We start from the raw sequence: 20,473 nt of genomic DNA on the forward strand, positions 1-20,473 counted from the left end.
GTGGCTATGGGGCATTTGGGGTCGTTATGGGGTGGTTATGGGGTGGTCATGAGGCACTTGGGGCGGTTATGGGGTGGTTATGGGGTGGCTATGGGGCATTTGGGGCATTTGGGGCAGTTATGGGGTGGTTATGGGGTGGTTATGGGGCATTTGGGGTGGTCATGGGGCATTTGGGGCAGTTATGGGGTGGTTATGGGGTGGTTATGGGGCATTTGGGGCGGTTATGGGGTGGCTATGGGGTGGTTATGGGGTGGTTATGGGGCATTTGGGGTGGTTATGGGGTGGTTATGGGGTGGTTATGGGGCATTTGGGGCGGTTATGGGGTGGTTATGGGGCATTTGGGGCACTTATGGGGTGGTTATGGGGTGGCTATGGGGCCGTCATGGGGCGGTTATGGGGTGGTTATGGGGCGGTTATGGGGCATTTGGGGCGGTTATGGGGTGGTTATGGGGTGGTTATGGGGCATTTGGGGCGGTTATGGGGCGGTTATGGGGCATTTATGGGGTGGTTATGGGGCATTTGGGGCATTTCGGGCAGTTATGGGGTGGTTATGGGGTGGTTATGGGGCATTTGGGGCATTTGGGGCAGTTATGGGGTGGTTATGGGGTCGTTATGGGGCATTTGGGGTGGTTATGGGGTGGTTATGGGGTGGATGTGGGGCATTTGGGGCAGTCATGGGGTGGTTATGGGGCGGTTATGGGGCATTTGGGGTGGTTATGGGGTGGCATTGGGACATTTGGGGCGGTTATGGGGTGGTTATGGGGCATTTGGGGCACTTATGGGGTGGCTATGGGGCATTTGGGGTCGTTATGGGGTGGTTATGGGGCGGTTATGGGGCATTTGGGGTGGTTATGGGGCACTTGGGGCGGTTATGGGGTGGTTATGGGGTGGTTATGGGGCGGTTATGGGGCATTTGTGGCGGTTATGGGGTGGCTATGGGGCATTTGGGGTGGTTATGGGGCACTTGGGTTGGTTATGGGGTGGTTATGGGGTGGTTATGGGGCATTTGGGGTCTTATGGGGCGGCTATGGGGCATTTGGGCAGTTATGGGGCAGCTATAGGGATCTATGGGGCAGCTATGGGGGATCTATGGGGTGGTTATAAGGGATCTATAGGGGATCTATGGGGCAGCTATGGGGCGGTTATAGGGGATCTATGGGGCGGCTATGGGGGATCTATGGGGCAGTTATAGGGGATCTATGGGGCAGCTATGGGGCGGCTATAGGGCAGCTATCGGGCAGCTATGGGGCAGCTATGGGGTGGCTATAGGGCAGCTATGGGGCAGCTATGGGGCAGCTATAGGGCAGCTATGGGGCGGCTATGGGGCGGCTATGGGGCGGCTATGGGGGATCTATGGGGCAGTTATAGGGGATCTATGGGGCAGCTATGGGGCAGCTATGGGGCGGCTATGGGGTGGCTATAGGGATCTATGGGGCGGCTATAGGGCAGCTATGGGGCGGCTATAGGGCGGCTATGGGGTGGCTATGGGGCAGCTATAGGGCAGCTATGGGGCGGCTATGGGGCGGCTATGGGGCGGCTATAGGGCGGCTATAGGGCAGCTATGGGGCGGCTATGGGGCGGCTATAGGGCAGCTATGGGGCGGCTATGGGGCAGCTATGGGGCGGCTATAGGGCAACTGTAGGGCGGCTATGGGGCGGCTATGGGGCAGCTATGGGGCGGCTATAGGGCAGCTATGGGGGATCTATGGGGCAGCTATAGGGCGGCTATGGGGCGGCTATAGGGCAGCTATGGGGGATCTATAGGGGATCTATGGGGCGGCTATGGGGCGGCTATGGGGCGGCTATAGGGCAGCTATGGGGCGGCTATGGGGCGGCTATGGGGCAGCTATGGGGCAGCTATGGGGCGGCTATAGGGCAGCTATAGGGATCTATGGGGCAGCTATAGGGCAGCTATGGGGCGGCTATGGGGCAGCTATGGGGCGGCTATAGGGCAGCTATGGGGCGGCTATGGGGCGGCTATAGGGCAGCTATAGGGCGGCTATGGGGCGGCTATAGGGCAGCTATGGGGCAGCTATGGGGCGGCTATGGGGCGGCTATGGGGCAGCTATGGGGCGGCTATAGGGCGGCTATGGGGCGGCTATGGGGCAGCTATAGGGCAGCTATGGGGCGGCTATGGGGCGGCTATGGGGCGGCTATGGGGCAGCTATGGGGCGGCTATGGGGTGGCTATGGGGCGGCTATGGGGCAGCTATGGGGTGGCTATAGGGCAGCTATGGGGCGGCTATGGGGCAGCTATGGGGCAGCTATAGGGATCTATGGGGCGGCTATGGGGCGGCTATAGGGCAGCTATGGGGCGGCTATGGGGCGGCTATAGGGCAGCTATGGGGCGGCTATGGGGCAGCTATGGGGCGGCTATAGGGCAACTGTAGGGCGGCTATGGGGCGGCTATGGGGCAGCTATGGGGCGGCTATAGGGCAGCTATGGGGGATCTATGGGGCAGCTATAGGGCGGCTATGGGGCGGCTATAGGGCAGCTATGGGGCATCTATGGGGGATCTATGGGGCGGCTATGGGGCAGCTATGGGGCAGCTATGGGGCGGCTATGGGGCGGCTATAGGGCAGCTATGGGGCGGCTATGGGGCGGCTATAGGGCAGCTATAGGGATCTATGGGGCGGCTATAGGGCAGCTGTCCCCCCCCAGTTCATGGTGACGGGCGCCGTGCTGCTGGCTGCGGCTGAGAAGGAGCCCGTGGGGCTGGTGAGTGGCGGCTGTGGGGCGGATGGGGGGCGGATGGGGGGCGGATGGGGGGCGGATGGGGGATCTATGGGGCGGATGGGGGATCTATGGGGCGGCTATGGGGTGGCTGTGGGGTGGCTGTGGGGCAGATGGGGGATTTATGGGGTGGATGGGGGATCTATGGGGCGGATATGGGGCGGCTATGGGGCGGCTGTGGGGTGGCTGTGGGGCAGATGGGGGATCTATGGGGCGGATATGGGGCGCTGTGGGGTGGATGGGGGGCGGATGGGGGATCTATGGGGCGGATGGGGGATCTATGGGGCGGATATGGGGTGGCTATGGAGCGCTATGGGGTTGCTGTGCGGCAGATGGGGGATCTATGGGGCGGATATGGGGCGCTGTGGGGCGGATGGGGGGCGGATGGGGGGCGGATGGGGGATCTATGGGGCGGATGGGGGATCTATGGGGCGGCTATGGGGTGGCTGTGGGGTGGCTGTGGGGCAGATGGGGGATTTATGGGGCAGATGGGGGATCTATGGGGCGGATATGGGGCGCTGTGGGGCGGATGGGGGGCGGATGGGGGATCTATGGGGCGGATATGGGGCGGCTATGGGGTTGGTTTGGGGTGGCTGTGGGGCAGATGGGGGATTTATGGGTTGGATGGGGGATCTATGGGGCGGATATGGGGCAGCTGTGGGGTGGCTGTGGGGCAGATGGGGGATCTATGGGGTGGATATGGGGCGCTATGGGGGATCTATGAGGCATATGGGGCAGATATGGGGGATCTATGGGGCGGATGGGGGATCTATGGGGTGGCTATGGGGCGGCTATGGGGCGGATGGGGGATCTATGGGGTGGCTATGGGGCGCTGTGGGGCGGATGGGGGATCTATGGGGCGGCTATGGGGCGGCTATGGGGCACTATGGGGGATCTATGAGGCATATGGGGCAGATATGGGGCAGCTATAGGGATCTATGGGGCGGATAGGGGTATCTATGGGGATCTATGGGGCAGATATGGGGTGTATTGGGGATCTATGGGGCGCTATGGGGCGCTATGAGGCGGCTATGGGGCGGCTATGGGGCAGCTATGGGGCAGCTATGGGGCGCTATGGGGCAGCTATGGGGCGCTATTGGGCGGATATGGGGCGCTATGGGGCGGATATGGGGATCTATGGGGTGGATATGCGGCGGCTGTGGGGCAGATATGGGGCAGATATGGGGCGCTATGGGGCAGCTATGGGGCAGATATGGGGCGGCTATGGGGCGCTGTGGGGCGCTATGGGGCAGATGGGGGATCTATGGGGTGGATATGGGGTTATTATGGGATGTCTATAGGATGTCCATGGGGTTTCTATGGGATACCTGTGGGGTTATTATGGGATGTCTGTGGGGTTTCTATGGGGTTATTATGGGATACCTATGGGGTCATTATGGGATGTCCATGGGTTATTATGGGATGTCCATGGGGCACCTATGGGGTTATTATGGGATGTCTATGGGATTTCTATGGGGTTATTATGGGATGTCCGTTGGGTTATTATGGGATGTCCATGGGGTTATTATGGGATGTCTATGGGGTTTCTATGGGGTTTCTATGGGATACCTGTGGGGTTATTATGGGATGTCCGTGGGATATCTATGGGGTTATTATGGGATGTCCATGGGATGTCTATGCGGTTATTATGGGATATATCCGTGGGGTTATTATGGGATGTCCATGGGGTACCTATGGGGTTATTATGGGTTGTCTATAGGATTTCTATGGGGTTTCTATGGGGTTATTATGGGATGTCCAGGGGGTTATTATGGGATGTATCTGTGGGGTTATTATGGGATGTCCATGGGGGATCCACGGGGCTATTATGGGATATATCCATGGGGTTATTATGGGATGTCCATGGGCTATTATGGGATGTCTATGGGATGTCTATGGGGTCTCTATGGGGTACCTGTGGGGTCATTATGGGATGTCCATGGGTTATTATGGGATGTCTGTGGGGGATCTATGGGGTTATTATGGGATGTCCATGGGGTCTCTATGGGGTACCTGTGGGGTCATTATGGGATGTCCGTGGGGTCATTATGGGGTCATTATGGGATGTCTATGGGCTATTATGGGATATACCTATGGGGTTATTATGGGATGTCCATGGGGTACCTATGGGGTTATTATGGGATGTCCATGGGGTACCTATGGGGTTATTATGGGATGTCCATGGGATATATCCGCGGGGTTATTATGGGATGTCCATGGGCTATTATGGGACATACCTATGGGGTTACTATGGGATGTCCATGGGTTATTATGGGCTATACCTATGGGGTTATTATGGGATGTCCACGGGCTATCTATGGGGTTATTATGGGATGTCCATGGGCAATACCTATGGTGTTATTATGGGATGTCCATGGGCTATTATGGCCTATACCTATGGGGTTATTATGGGATGTCCACGGGCTATTATGGGACATACCTATGGGGTTATTATGGGATGTCCACGGGCTATCTATGGGGTTATTATGGGATACCTATGGGCGATACCTATGGGGTTACTATGGGATGTCCACGGGCTATCTATGGGGTTATTATGGGATGTCCATGGGCAATACCTATGGGGTTACTATGGGATGCCCACGGGCTATCTATGGGGTTATTATGGGATACCTATGGGCTATACCTATGGGGTTACTATGGGATGCCCACGGGCTATTATGGGCTATACCTATGGGGTTATTATGGGCTATCTATGGGGTTACTATGGGATGTCCATGGGCTATCTATGGGGTTATTATGGGATACCTATGGCCTATACCTATGGGGTTACTATGGGATGCCCACGGGTTATTATGGGATGCCGCAGCTGCGCGCCGCCCTGTCGCTGTCGGTGCTGAGCGCCGTGCTGGCCGTCCTGCAGCTGCTTGTGCACGGGGTGCTGCTGCCCCACGGCTGCGGGCGCTGCTGGGCCATGGGGCCGCACATGGAGGTCAGCGGGGGGTCAAAGGTCACGGGGTCACGGGGTTTGGGGGGGGGAGGGGGCAAGGGGTTTGTATGGGGCTCTATGGGGTTCTATGGGGCTCTATGGGGGGCTATGGGGCTCTATGGGGCTCTATGGGGCTCTATGGGGCTCTATGGGGTCTCTATGGGGCTCTATGGGGTCTGTATGGGGGCTCTATGGGGCTCTATGGGTCTCTATGGGCTCTATGGGGTCTCTATGGGGCTCTATGGGGCTCTATGGGGCTCTATGGGGCCCTATGGGGTCTCTATGTGTTCCTATGGGGCTCTATGGGGCTCTATGTGTCTCTATGGGTCTGTATGGGGCTCTATGGGGGCTCTGTGGGTTTCTATGGGGTCTCTATGGGTCTCTATGGGTTCCTATGGGGCTCTATGGATCTCTATGGGTCTCTATGGGGCTCTATGGGTCTCTATGGGGCTCTATGGGGTCTTTGAGGTCTCTATGGGGCTCTATGGGGCTCTATGGGTCTCTATGGGTTCCTATGGGTCTCTATGAGTCTCTATGGGGCTCTATGGGGTCTCTATGGGTTCCTATGGGGCTCTATGGGTCTCTATGGGGCTCTATGGGGTCTCTATGGGTCTGTATGGGTCCCTGTGGGTCCCTATGGGGTCCCTATGGGGTCCCTATGGGTCTCTATGGGTCCCTATGGGTTCCTATGGGGTCTCTATGGGCCTCTATGGGTTCCTATGGGGTCTCTATGGGTCTGTATGGGTCTCTATGGGGTATTTATGGGGTCCCTATGGGGTCCCTCTGGGGTCCCTATGGGTCTGTATGGGTCTCTATGGGGTCCCTATGGGGTCCCTATGGGTCTCTATGGGGTCCCTATGGGTCTCTATGGGTCCCTATGGGTTCCTATGGGGTCCCTATGGGTTCCTATGGGGTCTCTATGGGCCTCTATGGGTTCCTATGGGGTCTCTATGGGTCTGTATGGGTCTCTATGGGGTCTCTATGGGTCCCTATGGGGTCCCTCTGGGGTCCCTATGGGTCTGTATGGGTCTCTATGGGGTCCCTATGGGTCCCTATGGGTCCCTATGGGGTCTCTATGGGGTCCCTATGGGTCTCTATGGGGTCTCTATGGGGTCCCTATGGGTCCCTATGGGTCTCTATGGGTCCCTATGGGTCCCTATTGGACTCTATGGGGTCTCTATGGGGTCCCTATGGGGTCCCTATGGGTCCCTATGGGTCCCTATGGGTCCCTATTGGACTCTATGGGTTCCCCATGAATCCCTACGGACGCCCCGCGGGGGCGTGGCCTGACGCTGACGTCACGCAGGGGGCGGTGCTCGGCGCTCAGGCTCTCCTCTCATTGGCTACCGCCACGGAAGTGGGGCTGGCGGTGGCCGGGGCCGTAGCGGCCGGAAGGGCTCTGGTGGGGCGGGGCCAAGCGGTGAGTAGGGGGCGTGGCCAAACGGAGGGGGCGGGGCTAAGTGAGAGGCGCGAAGCTATTGGACAGAGGGCGGGGCCATGCAAATAGAGGGGGAGTGGAGGGGGCGGGGCGTTGGGGGTGGAGTTATGCTAATGTGGGCGGGGCATTGTGAGAGAAGCGCTGCTATTGGTCTGGGGGCGGGGCAATGTGAGAGGTGCCTTTCTATTGGTCAAGGGGCGGGGCTCAGGCCTACAGGGGCGGGGCTAAGCGTGAGGCGCGTTGCTATTGGTCAGGAGGCTGAGCTCAGGCAAACGGGGCGGGGCTTTATGAGAGGCGTTGCTATTGGACAGAGGGCGGGGCTAAGGGGGCGGGGCACTGTGAGGCATGCATTCCTATTGGTCTGAGGGCGGGGCTATGGGAGAAGGGGCGTGGCTATGTAAATGATTGCGGGGGCTTTGCCAATGGGAGGCGGGCTGTGGAATTGGGGGCGTGGCTACGCCAGAGTTGCGTTTCTATTGGTCTGGGGGCGGGGCTAAAAGGGGGAGGGGCCACATGAGCTGCGTTGCCATTGGGCCGTGGGCGTGGCTACGGTAAAGAGGCGTTCCTATTGGATGGAGGGGCGCGATGGGGGCGGGGCTTTGGGGAAGTGGGCGTGGCTAATGGTTTGGGGGCGTGGCTATTCGGGGTCACTCGGGGTATTGGATGACCTCGGTGACCCCGCCCCTCCTTCACAGCCATTGGTCCTCTACCAGACGGCCCCGCCCCCCGCTGTGGTGGCCCCTCCCACCGAAGGGGCGGGTGCTGCCGTGGCCCCGCCCACCGGAAGCGCGGCTGAATAAACGAAAGCGGCCAATCAGGGCTGAGCACGCCTCCGCCTTTTGTCCAATTGGGGTGGGGGGGGGGTCCATATGGGGGGGGTGCATATGGGGGGGCCATATAGAGGGGGTCCATATAGGGGATCCCATAAAGGGGGTCCATATGGGGGGGGGCCATATAGGGGGGTCCATATGGGGGATCCCATAAAGGGGGTCCGTATGGGGGGGGGTCGTTATGGGGGGGTCCATATAGGGGATCCCATAGAGGGGGTCCATATGGGGGGGTCCATATAGGGGATCCCATAAAAGGGGTCCGTATGGGGGGGGGTCGTTAAGGGGGCGTCCATATAGGGGATCCCATAAAGGGGGTCCATATGGGGGGGGGTCGTTATGGGGGGGTCCATATAGGGGATCCCATAAGGGGAGTCCGTATGGGGGGGGGGGTCGTTATGGGGGTGGCCATATAGGGGATCCCATAAAGGGGGTCCATATGGGGGATCCCATATAGGAGGGGTCCATATGGGGGGGTCGTCATGGGGGGGTCCATATTAGGAATCCCTATGGGGGGGTCCATATGGGGGATCCCATAAAGGGGGTCCATATGGGGGGGGTCGTCATGGGGGGGTCTGTATTAAGAATCCCATATGGGGGGGGTCCATATAGGGGATCCCATATAGTGGGGTCCATATGGGGGATCCCATAAAAGGGGTCCGTATGGGGGGGTCCATATAGGGGGGCCCATATGGGTGGGATTCTTTGGGGGGGGTCTATATGGGGGATCCCATAGAGGGGGTCCATATGGGGGGGGCCATATTAGGTATCCCTATGGGGGGGCCATATAGAGGGGGTCCATATGGGGGATCCCATAAAAGGGGTCCGTATGGGGGGGGGTCGTTATGGGGGGGTCCATATAGGGGATCCCATAAAGGGGGTCCATATGGGGGATCCCATATTGGAGGGGTCCATATGGGGGGGTCCATATTAGGAATCCTTATGGGGGGGTCCGTATGGGGGATCCCATAAAGGGGGTCCATATGGGGGGGGCCATATAGGGGGGTCCATATGGGGGATCCCATAAAAGGGGTCCGTATGGGGGGGGTCGTTATGGGGGGGTCCATATAGGGGATCCCATAAAGGGGGTGCATATGGAGGATCCCATATAGGAGGGGTCCATATGGGGGGGGTCGTCATGGGGGGTCTGTATTAAGAATCCCATATGGGGGTGTCCATATAGGGGATCCCATATGGGGGGGGTCTGTATGGGGGATCCCATAAAAGGGGTCCGTATGGGGGGGTCGTTATAGGGGGGTCCATATGGGGAGCGCCATATAGGGGGGTCTGTATGGGGGATCCCATAGAGGGGGTCCATATGGGGGATCCCATAAAAGGGGTCCGTATGGGGGGGGGCCATATAGGGGGGCCCATATGGGGGATCCCATAAAGGGGGTCCATATGGGGGATCCCATATAGGAGGGGTCCATATGGGGGGGTCGTCATGGGGGGGTCCATATTAGGAATCCCTATGGGGGGGTCCATATGGGGGATCCCATAAAGGGGGTCCATATGGGGGATCCCATATAGGAGGGGTCCATATGGGGGGGTCGTCATGGGGGGGTCCATATTAGGAATCCCTATGGGGGGGTCCATATGGGGGATCCCATAAAGGGGGTCCATATGGGGGGGGTCGTCATGGGGGGGTCTGTATTAAGAATCCCATATGGGAGGGGTCCATATAGGGGATCCCATATAGTGGGGTCCATATGGGGGATCCCATAAAAGGGGTCCGTATGGGGGGGTCCATATAGGGGGGCCCATATGGGTGGGATTCTATGGGGGGGGTCTATATGGGGGATCCCATAGAGGGGGTCCATATGGGGGGGGCCATATTAGGTATCCCTATGGGGGGGGCCATATAGAGGGGGTCCATATGGAGGATCCCATAAAAGGGGTCCGTATGGGGGGGGGTCGCTATTGGGGGGTCCATATAGGGGATCCCATAAAGGGGGTCCATATGGGGGGGTCCATATAGGGGATCCCATAAAAGGGGTCCGTATGGGGGGGGGTCGTTAAGGGGGCGTCCATATAGGGGATCCCATAAAGGGGGTCCATATGGGGGGGGCCATATAGGGGGGTCCATATGGGGGATCCCATAAAGGGGGTCCGTATGGGGGGGGGTCGTTATGGGGGGGTCCATATAGGGGATCCCATAAAAGGGGTCCGTATGGGGGGGGCCATATAGGGGGGTCCATATGGGGGGGGCCATAAGGGGAGTCCGTATGGGGGGGGGTCGTTATGGGGGGGTCCATATAGGGGATCCCATAAAGGGGGTCCATATGGGGGATCCCATATAGGAGGGGTCCATATGGGGGGGTCGTCATGGGGGGGTCCATATTAGGAATCCCTATGGGGGGGTCCATATGGGGGATCCCATAAAGGGGGTCCATATGGGGGGGGTCGTCATGGGGGGGTCTGTATTAAGAATCCCATATGGGGGGGGTCCATATAGGGGATCTCATATAGTGGGGTCCATATGGGGGATCCCATAAAAGGGGTCCGTATGGGGGGGGTCGTTATGGGGGGTCCATATAGGGGATCCCATAAAAGGGGTCCATATGGGGGGGGTCGTCATGGGGGGGTCCATATGGGGGGCGCCATATAGGGGGACCATATGGAGGATCCCATATAGGAGGGGTCCATATGGGGGGGGTCGTCATGGGGGGTCTGTATTAAGAATCCCATATGGGGGTGTCCATATAGGGGATCCCATATGGGGGGGGTCTATATAGGGGATCCCATAAAAGGGGTCCGTATGGGGGGGGTCGTTATGGGGGGGTCCATATGGGGAGCGCCATATAGGGGGGTCTGTATGGGGGATCCCATAGAGGGGGTCCATATGGGGGATCCCATAAAAGGGGTCCGTATGGGGGGGGGGTCGTTATGGGGGGGTCCATATAGGGGATCCCATAAAGGGGGTCCATATGGGGGGGGGACATATAGGGGGGCCCATATGGGGGATCCCATAAAGGGGGTCCATATGGGGGATCCCATATAGGAGGGGTCCATATGGGGGGGGTCGTCATGGGCGGTCTGTATTAAGAATCCCTATGGGGGTGTCCATATAGGGGATCCCATAAAAGGGGTCCGTATGGGGGGGGTCGTTATGGGGGGGTCCATATGGGGAGCGCCATATAGGGGGGTCCATATAGGGGATCCCATAGAGGGGGTCCATATGGGGGGGGTCGTCATGGGGGGGGTCCATATGGGGGATCCCATAAAAGGGGTCCATATGGCGGGGCTCGTTATGGGGGGGTCGTTATGGGGGGGGTCCATATTAGGAATCCCTATGGGGGTGTCTATATGGGGGATCCCATAAAAGAGGTCCGTATGGGGGGGTCGTTATGGGGGGGTCCATATGGGGAGCTCCATATAGGGGGGTCCGTATGGGGGATCCCATATAGGAGGGGTCCATATGGGGGGGGTCGTCATGGGGGGTCTGTATTAAGAATCCCATATGGGGGTGTCCATATAGGGGATCCCATATGGGGGGGGTCTGTATGGGGGATCCCATAAAAGGGGTCCGTATGGGGGGGTCGTTATGGGGGGGTCCATATGGGGAGCGCCATATAGGGGGGTCCGTATGGGGGATCCCATAGAGGGGGTCCATATGGGGGGGTCCATATGGGGGGGGCCATATTAGGTATCCCTATGGGGGGGCCATATAGAGGGGGTCCATATGGGGGATCCCATAAAGGGGGTCCATATGGGGGGGTCGTTATGGGGGGGTCCATATGGGGGATCCCATAAAAGGGGTCCGTATGGGGGGAGGGTCGTTATGGGGGGGTCCATATAGGGGATCCCATAAAGGGGGTCCGTATGGGGGGGGGTCGTTATGGGAGGGTCCATATAGGGGATCCCATAGAGGGGGTCCATATGGGGGGGTCCATATAGGGGATCCCATAAAAGGGGTCCGTATGGGGGGGGCCATATAGGGGGGTCCATATGGGGGATCCCATAAAAGGGGTCCGTATGGGGGGGGCCATATAGGGGGGTCCATATGGGGGGGGTCGTCATGGGGGGTCTGTATTAAGAATCCCATATGGGGGGGTCCATATAGGGGATCCCATACGGGGGGGGTCTGTATGGGGGATCCCATAAAAGGGGTCCGTATTGGGGGGGTCGTTATGGGGGGGTCCATATAGGGGATCCCATAAAGGGGGTCCATATGGGGGATCCCATATAGGAGGGGTCCATATGAGGGGGGTCCATATTAGGAATCCCTATGGGGGGGTCCGTATGGGGGATCCCATAAAAGAGGTCCATATGGGGGGGTCGTTATGGGGGGGTCCATATGGGGAGCGCCATATAGGGGGGTCTTTATGGGGGATCCCATAGAGGGGGTCCATATGGGGGGGGGTCGTCATGGGGGGGTCTGTATTAAGAATCCCATATGGGGGGGGTCCATATAGGGGATCCCATATAGTGGGGTCCATATGGGGGATCCCATAAAAGGGGTCCGTATGGGGGGGTCCATATAGGGGGGCCCATATGGGTGGGATTCTATGGGGGGGTCTATATGGGGGATCCCATAGAGGGGGTCCATATGGGGGGGGCCATATTAGGTATCCCTATGGGGGGGGCCATATAGAGGGGGTCCATATGGGGGATCCCATAAAAGGGGTCCGTATGGGGGGGGGGGTCGTTATGGGGGGGTCCATATGGGGGATCCCATAAAAGGGGTCCATATGGGGGGGGCCATATAGGGGGGTCCATATGGGGGATCCCATAAAAGCGGTCCGTATGGGGGGGGGTCGTTATGGGGGTGTCCATATAGGGGATCCCATAAAGGGGGTCCGTATGGGGGATCCCATATTGGAGGGGTCCATATGGGGGGGGTCCATATTAGGAATCCCTATGGGGGGGTCCGTATGGGGGATCCCATAAAAGAGGTCCATATGGGGGGGTCGTTATGGGGGGGTCCATATGGGGAGCTCCATATAGGGGGGTCCATATGGGGGATCCCATAAAAGGGGTCCGTATGGGGGGGGGTCGTTATGGGAGGGTCCATATAGGGGATCCCATAGAGGGGGTCCATATGGGGGGGTCCATATAGGGGATCCCATAAAAGGGGTCCGTATGGGGGGGGGGTCGTTAAGGGAGCGTCCATATAGGGGATCCCATAAAGGGGGTCCATATGGGGGGGGCCATATAGGGGGGTCCATATGGGGGATCCCATAAAAGGGGTCCGTATGGGGGGGGGGGTCGTTATGGGGGGGTCCATATAGGGGATCCCATAAAGGGGGTCCATATGGGGGATCCCATAGAGGAGGGGTCCGTATGGGGGGGTCGTTATGGGGGGGTCCATATGGGGAGCGCCATATAGGGGGGTCCATATAGGGGATCCCATAGAGGGGGTCCATATGGGGGGGGTCCATATAGGGGATCCCATAAAGGGGGTCCATATGGGGAGGGTCCATAAAGGGGGTCCATATGAGGGGGTCGTCATGGGGGGGGGTCCATATTAGGATTCCCTATGGGGGGGTCCGTATGGGGGATCCCATAAAAGGGGTCCGTATGGGGGGGGGTCGTTATGGGGGGGTCCATATAGGGGGGTCTGTATGGGGGATCCCATAGAGGGGGTCCATATGGGGGGGTCCATATAGGGGATCCCATAAAGGGGGTCCATATGGGGGGGTCGTTATGGGGGGGTCCATATGGGGAGCTCCATATAGGGGGGTCCGTATGGGGGATCCCATAAAAGGGGTCCGTATGGGGGGGGGGTCGTTATGGGGGGGTCCATATAGGGGATCCCATAAAGGGGGCCATATGGAGGATCCCATATAGGAGGGGTCCATATGGGGGGGTCGTCATGGGCGGTCTGTATTAAGAATCCCATATGGGGGTGTCCATATAGGGGATCCCATATGGGGGGGGTCTGTATGGGGGATCCCATAAAAGGGGTCCGTATGGGGGGGGGGTCGTTATGGGGGGTCCATATGGGGGATCCCATAAAGGGGGTCCATATGGGGGGGTCCATATTAGGAATCCCATAGGGGGGGGTCCGTATGGGGGATCCCATAAAAGAGGTCCGTATGGGGGGGTCGTTATGGGGGGGTCCATATGGGGGATCCCATAAAAGGGGTCCGTATGGGGGGGGGGTCGTTATGCGGGGGTCCATATAGGGGATCCCATAAAGGGGGTCCATATGGGGGGGGTCCATATAGGGGATCCCATAAAGGGGGTCCATATGGGGAGGGTCCATATGGGGGATCCCATATAGGAGGGGTCCATATGGGGGGGGTCCATATTAGGAATCCCTATTGGGGGGTCCGTATGGGGGATCCCATAAAAGAGGTCCATATGGGGGGGTCGTTATGGGGGGGTCCATATGGGGAGCGCCATATAGGGGGGTCTGTATGGGGGATCCCATAGAGGGGGTCCATATGGGGGATCCCATAAAAGGGGTCCGTATGGGGGGGGGTCGTTATGGGGGTGGCCATATAGGGGATCCCATAAAGGGGGTCCATATGGGGGGGGGCCATATAGGGGGGCCCATATGGGGGATCCCATAAAGGGGGTCCATATGGGGGATCCCATAAAGGGGGTCCATATGGGGAGGGTCCATATGGGGGATCCCATATAGGAGGGGTCCATATGGGGGGGGTCCATATTAGGAATCCCTATGGGGGGGTCCGTATGGGGGATCCCATAAAAGCGGTCCGTATGGGGGGGGTCGTTATGGGGGGGTCCATATGGGGAGCTCCATATAGGGGGGTCTGTATGGGGGATCCCATAGAGGGGGTCCATATGGGGGGGGTCCATATAGGGGATCCCATAAAGGGGGTCCATATGGGGAGGGTCCATAAAGGGGGTCCATATGAGGGGGTCGTCATGGGGGGGGGGTCCATATTAGGATTCCCTATGGGGGGGTCCGTATGGGGGATCCCATAAAAGGGGTCCGTATGGGGGGGGGTCGTTATGGGGGGGTCCATATAGGGGGGTCTGTATGCGGGATCCCATAGAGGGGGTCCATATGGGGGGGTCCATATAGGGGATCCCATAAAAGGGGTCCATATGGGGGGGTCGTTATGGGGGGGTCCATATGGGGAGCTCCATATAGGGGGGTCCGTATGGGGGATCCCATAAAAGGGGTCCGTATGGGGGGGGGGTCGTTATGGGGGGGTCCATATAGGGGATCCCATAAAGGGGGCCATATGGAGGATCCCATATAGGAGGGGTCCATATGGGGGGGTCGTCATGGGCGGTCTGTATTAAGAATCCCATATGGGGGTGTCCATATAGGGGATCCCATATGGGGGGGGTCTGTATGGGGGATCCCATAAAAGGGGTCCGTATGGGGGGGGGGTCGTTATGGGGGGTCCATATGGGGGATCCCATAAAGGGGGTCCATATGGGGGGGTCCATATTAGGAATCCCATAGGGGGGGGTCCGTATGGGGGATCCCATAAAAGAGGTCCGTATGGGGGGGTCGTTATGGGGGGGTCCATATGGGGGATCCCATAAAAGGGGTCCGTATGGGGGGGGGGTCGTTATGCGGGGGTCCATATAGGGGATCCCATAAAGGGGGTCCATATGGGGGGGGTCCATATAGGGGATCCCATAAAGGGGGTCCATATGGGGAGGGTCCATATGGGGGATCCCATATAGGAGGGGTCCATATGGGGGGGGTCCATATTAGGAATCCCTATTGGGGGGTCCGTATGGGGGATCCCATAAAAGAGGTCCATATGGGGGGGTCGTTATGGGGGGGTCCATATGGGGAGCGCCATATAGGGGGGTCTGTATGGGGGATCCCATAGAGGGGGTCCATATGGGGGATCCCATAAAAGGGGTCCGTATGGGGGGGGGTCGTTATGGGGGTGGCCATATAGGGGATCCCATAAAGGGGGTCCATATGGGGGGGGGCCATATAGGGGGGCCCATATGGGGGATCCCATAAAGGGGGTCCATATGGGGGATCCCATAAAGGGGGTCCATATGGGGAGGGTCCATATGGGGGATCCCATATAGGAGGGGTCCATATGGGGGGGGTCCATATTAGGAATCCCTATGGGGGGGTCCGTATGGGGGATCCCATAAAAGCGGTCCGTATGGGGGGGGTCGTTATGGGGGGGTCCATATGGGGAGCTCCATATAGGGGGGTCTGTATGGGGGATCCCATAGAGGGGGTCCATATGGGGGGGGTCCATATAGGGGATCCCATAAAGGGGGTCCATATGGGGAGGGTCCATAAAGGGGGTCCATATGAGGGGGTCGTCATGGGGGGGGGGTCCATATTAGGATTCCCTATGGGGGGGTCCGTATGGGGGATCCCATAAAAGGGGTCCGTATGGGGGGGGGTCGTTATGGGGGGGTCCATATAGGGGGGTCTGTATGCGGGATCCCATAGAGGGGGTCCATATGGGGGGGTCCATATAGGGGATCCCATAAAAGGGGTCCATATGGGGGGGTCGTTATGGGGGGGTCCATATGGGGAGCTCCATATAGGGGGGTCCGTATGGGGGATCCCATAAAAGGGGTCCGTATGGGGGGGGGGTCGTTATGGGGGGGTCCATATAGGGGATCCCATAAAGGGGGCCATATGGAGGATCCCATATAGGAGGGGTCCATATGGGGGGGTCGTCATGGGCGGTCTGTATTAAGAATCCCATATGGGGGTGTCCATATAGGGGATCCCATATGGGGGGGGTCTGTATGGGGGATCCCATAAAAGGGGTCCGTATGGGGGGGGGGTCGTTATGGGGGGTCCATATGGGGGATCCCATAAAGGGGGTCCATATGGGGGATCCCATATAGGAGGGGTCCATATGGGGGGGTCGTCATGGGGGGTTCCATATTAGGAATTCCTATGGGGGTGTCTGTATGGGGGATCCCATAAAAGGGGTCCATATGGGGGGGTTCTATGGGGGTTTTTCCTATAGGGCGGCCCCATAATGGGTTCTTATGGGGGGAGGGAGCGTCCATATGGGGTTTTTCCTATGGGGGGTCCTATAGGGTTTTATATAGGGTCTGTGGGGGGAGTCTCACGGGGGGGGGTCCCATATGGGGGTCCTTTGTGTGGGGAGGTCGTTATGGGGGGGGTTCCTATGGGGTTTTTTTTATAGGGCGGCCCCATAACGGATTCTTATGGGGGGAGGGAGCGTCCATATGGGGTTTTTCCTACGGGGGGGTCCTATAGGGTTTTATATAGGGTCTGTGGGGGGAGTCCCATGGGGGGGGGTCCCATATGGGGTCCTGTTTTGGGGGGGGTCCATGGGGGGGGTTCCTATAGGGTTTTTCCTATAGGGCGGCCCCATAACGGGTTCTTATGGGGGGAGGGAGCGTCCATATAGGGTTTTTCCTACGGGGGGGTCCTATAGGGTTTTATATAGGGTCTGTGGGGGGAGTCCCATGGGGGGGGGATCCCATATGGGGGTCCTTTTTTTGGGGGGGTCCCATGGGGGGGGTCCTATGGGGGTTTCCTATAGGGCGGCCCCATAACGGGTTCTTATGGGGGGGAGGGAGCGTCCATATGGGGTTTTTCCTATGGGGGGTCCTATAGGGTTTTATATAGGGTCTGTGGGGGGAGTCCCATGGGGGGGAGTCCCATATGGGGGTCCTTTGTGGGGGGAGGTCGTTATGGGGGGGGGTTCTATGGGGGGTTTCCTATAGGGCGGCCCCATAACGGGTTCTTATGGGGGGAGGGAGCGTCCATATGGGGTTTTTCCTATGGGGGGTCCTATAGGGTTTTATATAGGGTCTGTGGGGGGAGTCCCATGGGGGGGGGGGTCCCATATGGGGGTCCTTTTTGGGGGGGGGTCGTTATGGGGGGGGTTCCTATAGGGTTTTTCCTATAGGGCGGCCCCATAACGGATTCTTATGGGGGGAGGGAGCGTCCATATGGGGTTTTTCCTACAGGGGGGTCCTATAGGGTTTTATATAGGGTCTATGGGGGGAGTCCCATGGGGGGGGGGTCCCATATGGGGGTCCTTTGTGGGGGGGGTCCTATGGGGGGGTTCCTATGGGGTTTTTCCTATAGGGCGGCCCCATAGGGTCTCCTATGGGGGAGGACAGAGAGAAAACTGTCCCGGATCACGTGACCGCCTTTTGCGCTTCGCGCGCGACCCCAAATCACGTGATTCGGCCTTCTGCGCTCCCCTCTCCACGTGATCAAACACGTCCGCCTTTTTCTTATCACGTGACTCGGCCTTCTGCGCTCCCCTCTCCACGTGATCAAACACTTCCGCCTTCCCCTATCACGTGATTCTATCCCCAAGCCTGGCGCGGCTCTCATTGCGTCACTCTGCCCTCTCCACGTGACCCGCGTTCCTCTCTCCCTATTGGCTCAGAGCTCTCCGTCCCGTTTCTCCCGGCGTGCATCGCGCGGTGTGCGGAGACGAGCGCGGAGTTGAGCAGGTGGGGGAGGGGGGAGTTATGGGGCGGGTATGGGGTCCTATGGGGCGGCTATGGGGTATTATGGGGCGGCTATGGTGTGTTATGGGGTCCTATGGGGCGGTTATGGGGTCCTATGGTGTGTTATGGGGTCCTATGGGGCGGCTATGGTGTGTTATGGGGTATTATGGGGCGGCTATGGTGTGTTATGGGGTCCTATGGGGCAGCTATGGGGCGTTATGGGGTCCTATGGGGCGGTTATGGGGTCCTATGGTGTGTTATGGGGTCCTATGGGGCGGCTATGGGGCGTTATGGGGTCCTATGGGGCGGCTATGGGGTCCCTATGGGTGGCTATGGGGTCCTATGGGGCGGCTATGGGGTGTTATGGGGTCCTATGGGGTGTTATGTGGCCCTATGGGGTCCTATAGGGTGTTATGGGGTCCTATGGGGCGGTTATGGGGCGGCTATGGGGCGTTATGGGGTCCTATGGGGCAGCTATGGGGCGTTATGGGGTCCTATGGGGCGGTTATGGGGTCCTACGGGGTCCTATGGGGCGGTTATGGAGTCCTATGGTGTGTTATGGGGTCCTATGGGGCGGCTATGGGGTGTTATGGGGTCCTATGGGGTGTTATGTGGCCCTATGGGGTCCTATAGGGTGTTATGGGGTCCTATGGGGCGGCTATGGGGTGTTATGGGGTCCTATGGGGCGGCTTTGGGGTGTTATGGGGTTCTATGGGGCGGCTATGTGGCGTTATGGGGTCTTATGGGGCGGTTATGAGGTCCTATGGTGTGTTATGGGGTCCTATGGGGCGGCTATGGGGTCCCTATGTGTGGCTATGGGGTCCTATGGGGCTGTTATGGGGCGGCTATGGGGCGTTATGGGGTCCTATGGGGAGGTTATGGGGTCCTATGGGATCCTATGGAGCGGCTATGGGGTGTTATGGGGCGGCTATGGGGTCCCTATGGGTGGCTATGGGGTGTTATGGGGTCTTATGGGGTGGTTATGGGGCGTTATGGGGTCCTATGGGGCGTTATGGGGTCCTATGGGGCGGTTATGGGGTCCTATGGTGTGTTATGGGGTCCTATGGGGTCCCTATGGGGCAGCTATGGGGCGGCTGTGGGGTCCTATGGGGCGGCTGTGGGGTCCCTATGGGTGGCTATGGGGTCCTATGGGGCGGCTATGGGGCGTTATGGGGTCCTGTGGTGTGTTATGGGGTCCTATGGGGCGGCTATGGGGTGTTATGGGGTCTTATGGGGCGGTTATGGGGTCCTGTGGGGTAGCTATGGGGTGTTATGGGGTCCTGTAGGGCGGCTATGGGGTATTTTGGGGTCCTATGGGGTGTTATGGGGTCCTATGGGGCAGCTATGGGGTCCTATGGGGCAGCTATGGGGTATTATAGGGTCCTGTAGGGCGGCTATGGGGTATTTTGGGGTCCTATGGGGTGTTATGGGGTCCTATGGGGCAGCTATGGGGTCCTATGGGGCAGTTATAGGGTCCTATGGTGTGTTATGGGGTCCTATGGGGCGGTTATGGGGTCCTATGGTGTGTTATGGGGTCCTATGGGGCAGTTATAGGGTCCTATGGTGTGTTATGGGGTCCTATGGGGCGGTTATGGGGTCCTATGGTGTGTTATGGGGTCCTATGGGGCAGCTATGGGGCGTTATGGGGTCCTATGGGGCGGCTATGTGGTCCTGTAGGGCGGCTATGGGGCCCTATGGGGTGGTTATGGGGTCCTATGAGGTATTATGGAGTGGTTATGGGGCGGTTATGGGGTCCTATGGGGTGCTATGGGGTCCTATGGGGTCCTATGGGGAGGTTATGGGGTCCTATGGGGTGGCTATGGGGTGTTATGGGTCCTATGTGGCGGCTATGGGGCAGCTATGGGGTCCTGTGAGGTTATATGGGGTTATATGGGGTCCTGTGGGGCGGCTATGGGGTGGTTATGGGGTCCCATGGGGTAGTTATGGGGTCCTATGGGGCGGCTATGGGGCAGCTATGGGTCCTATGGGGTGGTTATGGGGTTATATGGGGTCCTGTGGGACGGTTATGGGGTCCTGTGGGTGGTTATGGGATCCTGTGAGGTGTTATGGGTTCTTAGGGGGCAGCTATGGGGTCCTATGGGGTGGTTATGGGGTTATGTGGCGTTATATGGGGTCCTATGGGGCGGCTATGGGGTGTTATGGGGTCCTAT

The 20,473-nt window shown here is 58.7% G+C and overlaps 2 protein-coding genes across 7 annotated transcripts in view; both read left to right on the plus strand.

The window, feature by feature from the left end:
- LOC149914038 (uncharacterized) overlaps window positions 1–7,947 on the plus strand; it is a 43,410-nt gene extending 35,463 nt beyond the window's left edge. For 3 of the 5 annotated variants that reach the window (XM_090128127.1, XM_090128130.1, XM_090128128.1), the window contains 4 exons: window positions 2,660–2,716; window positions 5,559–5,681; window positions 6,985–7,098; window positions 7,812–7,947. In XM_090128127.1, coding sequence (XP_089984253.1) covers window positions 2,660–2,716; window positions 5,559–5,681; window positions 6,985–7,098; window positions 7,812–7,916 — 399 coding nt within the window. In that variant the 3' untranslated portion in view covers window positions 7,917–7,947. The remainder of the gene's footprint in view (window positions 1–2,659; window positions 2,717–5,558; window positions 5,682–6,984; window positions 7,099–7,811) is intronic. The other 2 variants (XM_090128131.1, XM_090128129.1) reach the window with 2 other exon arrangements.
- A 10,128-nt stretch (window positions 7,948–18,075) lies between these two features.
- PSENEN (presenilin enhancer, gamma-secretase subunit) overlaps window positions 18,076–20,473 on the plus strand; it is a 29,636-nt gene continuing 27,238 nt past the window's right edge. For both annotated transcript variants that reach the window (XM_090128166.1, XM_090128165.1), the window contains exon 1: window positions 18,076–18,305. The gene's annotated coding sequence lies outside the window, so the exon portion shown is untranslated. The remainder of the gene's footprint in view (window positions 18,306–20,473) is intronic.

The sequence above is a fragment of the Phasianus colchicus genome, chromosome 32 (genome assembly GCF_987193195.1).
Source record: "Phasianus colchicus chromosome 32, bPhaCol1.hap1.1, whole genome shotgun sequence".
NCBI classification, from domain to species: Eukaryota; Metazoa; Chordata; class Aves; order Galliformes; family Phasianidae; genus Phasianus; species Phasianus colchicus.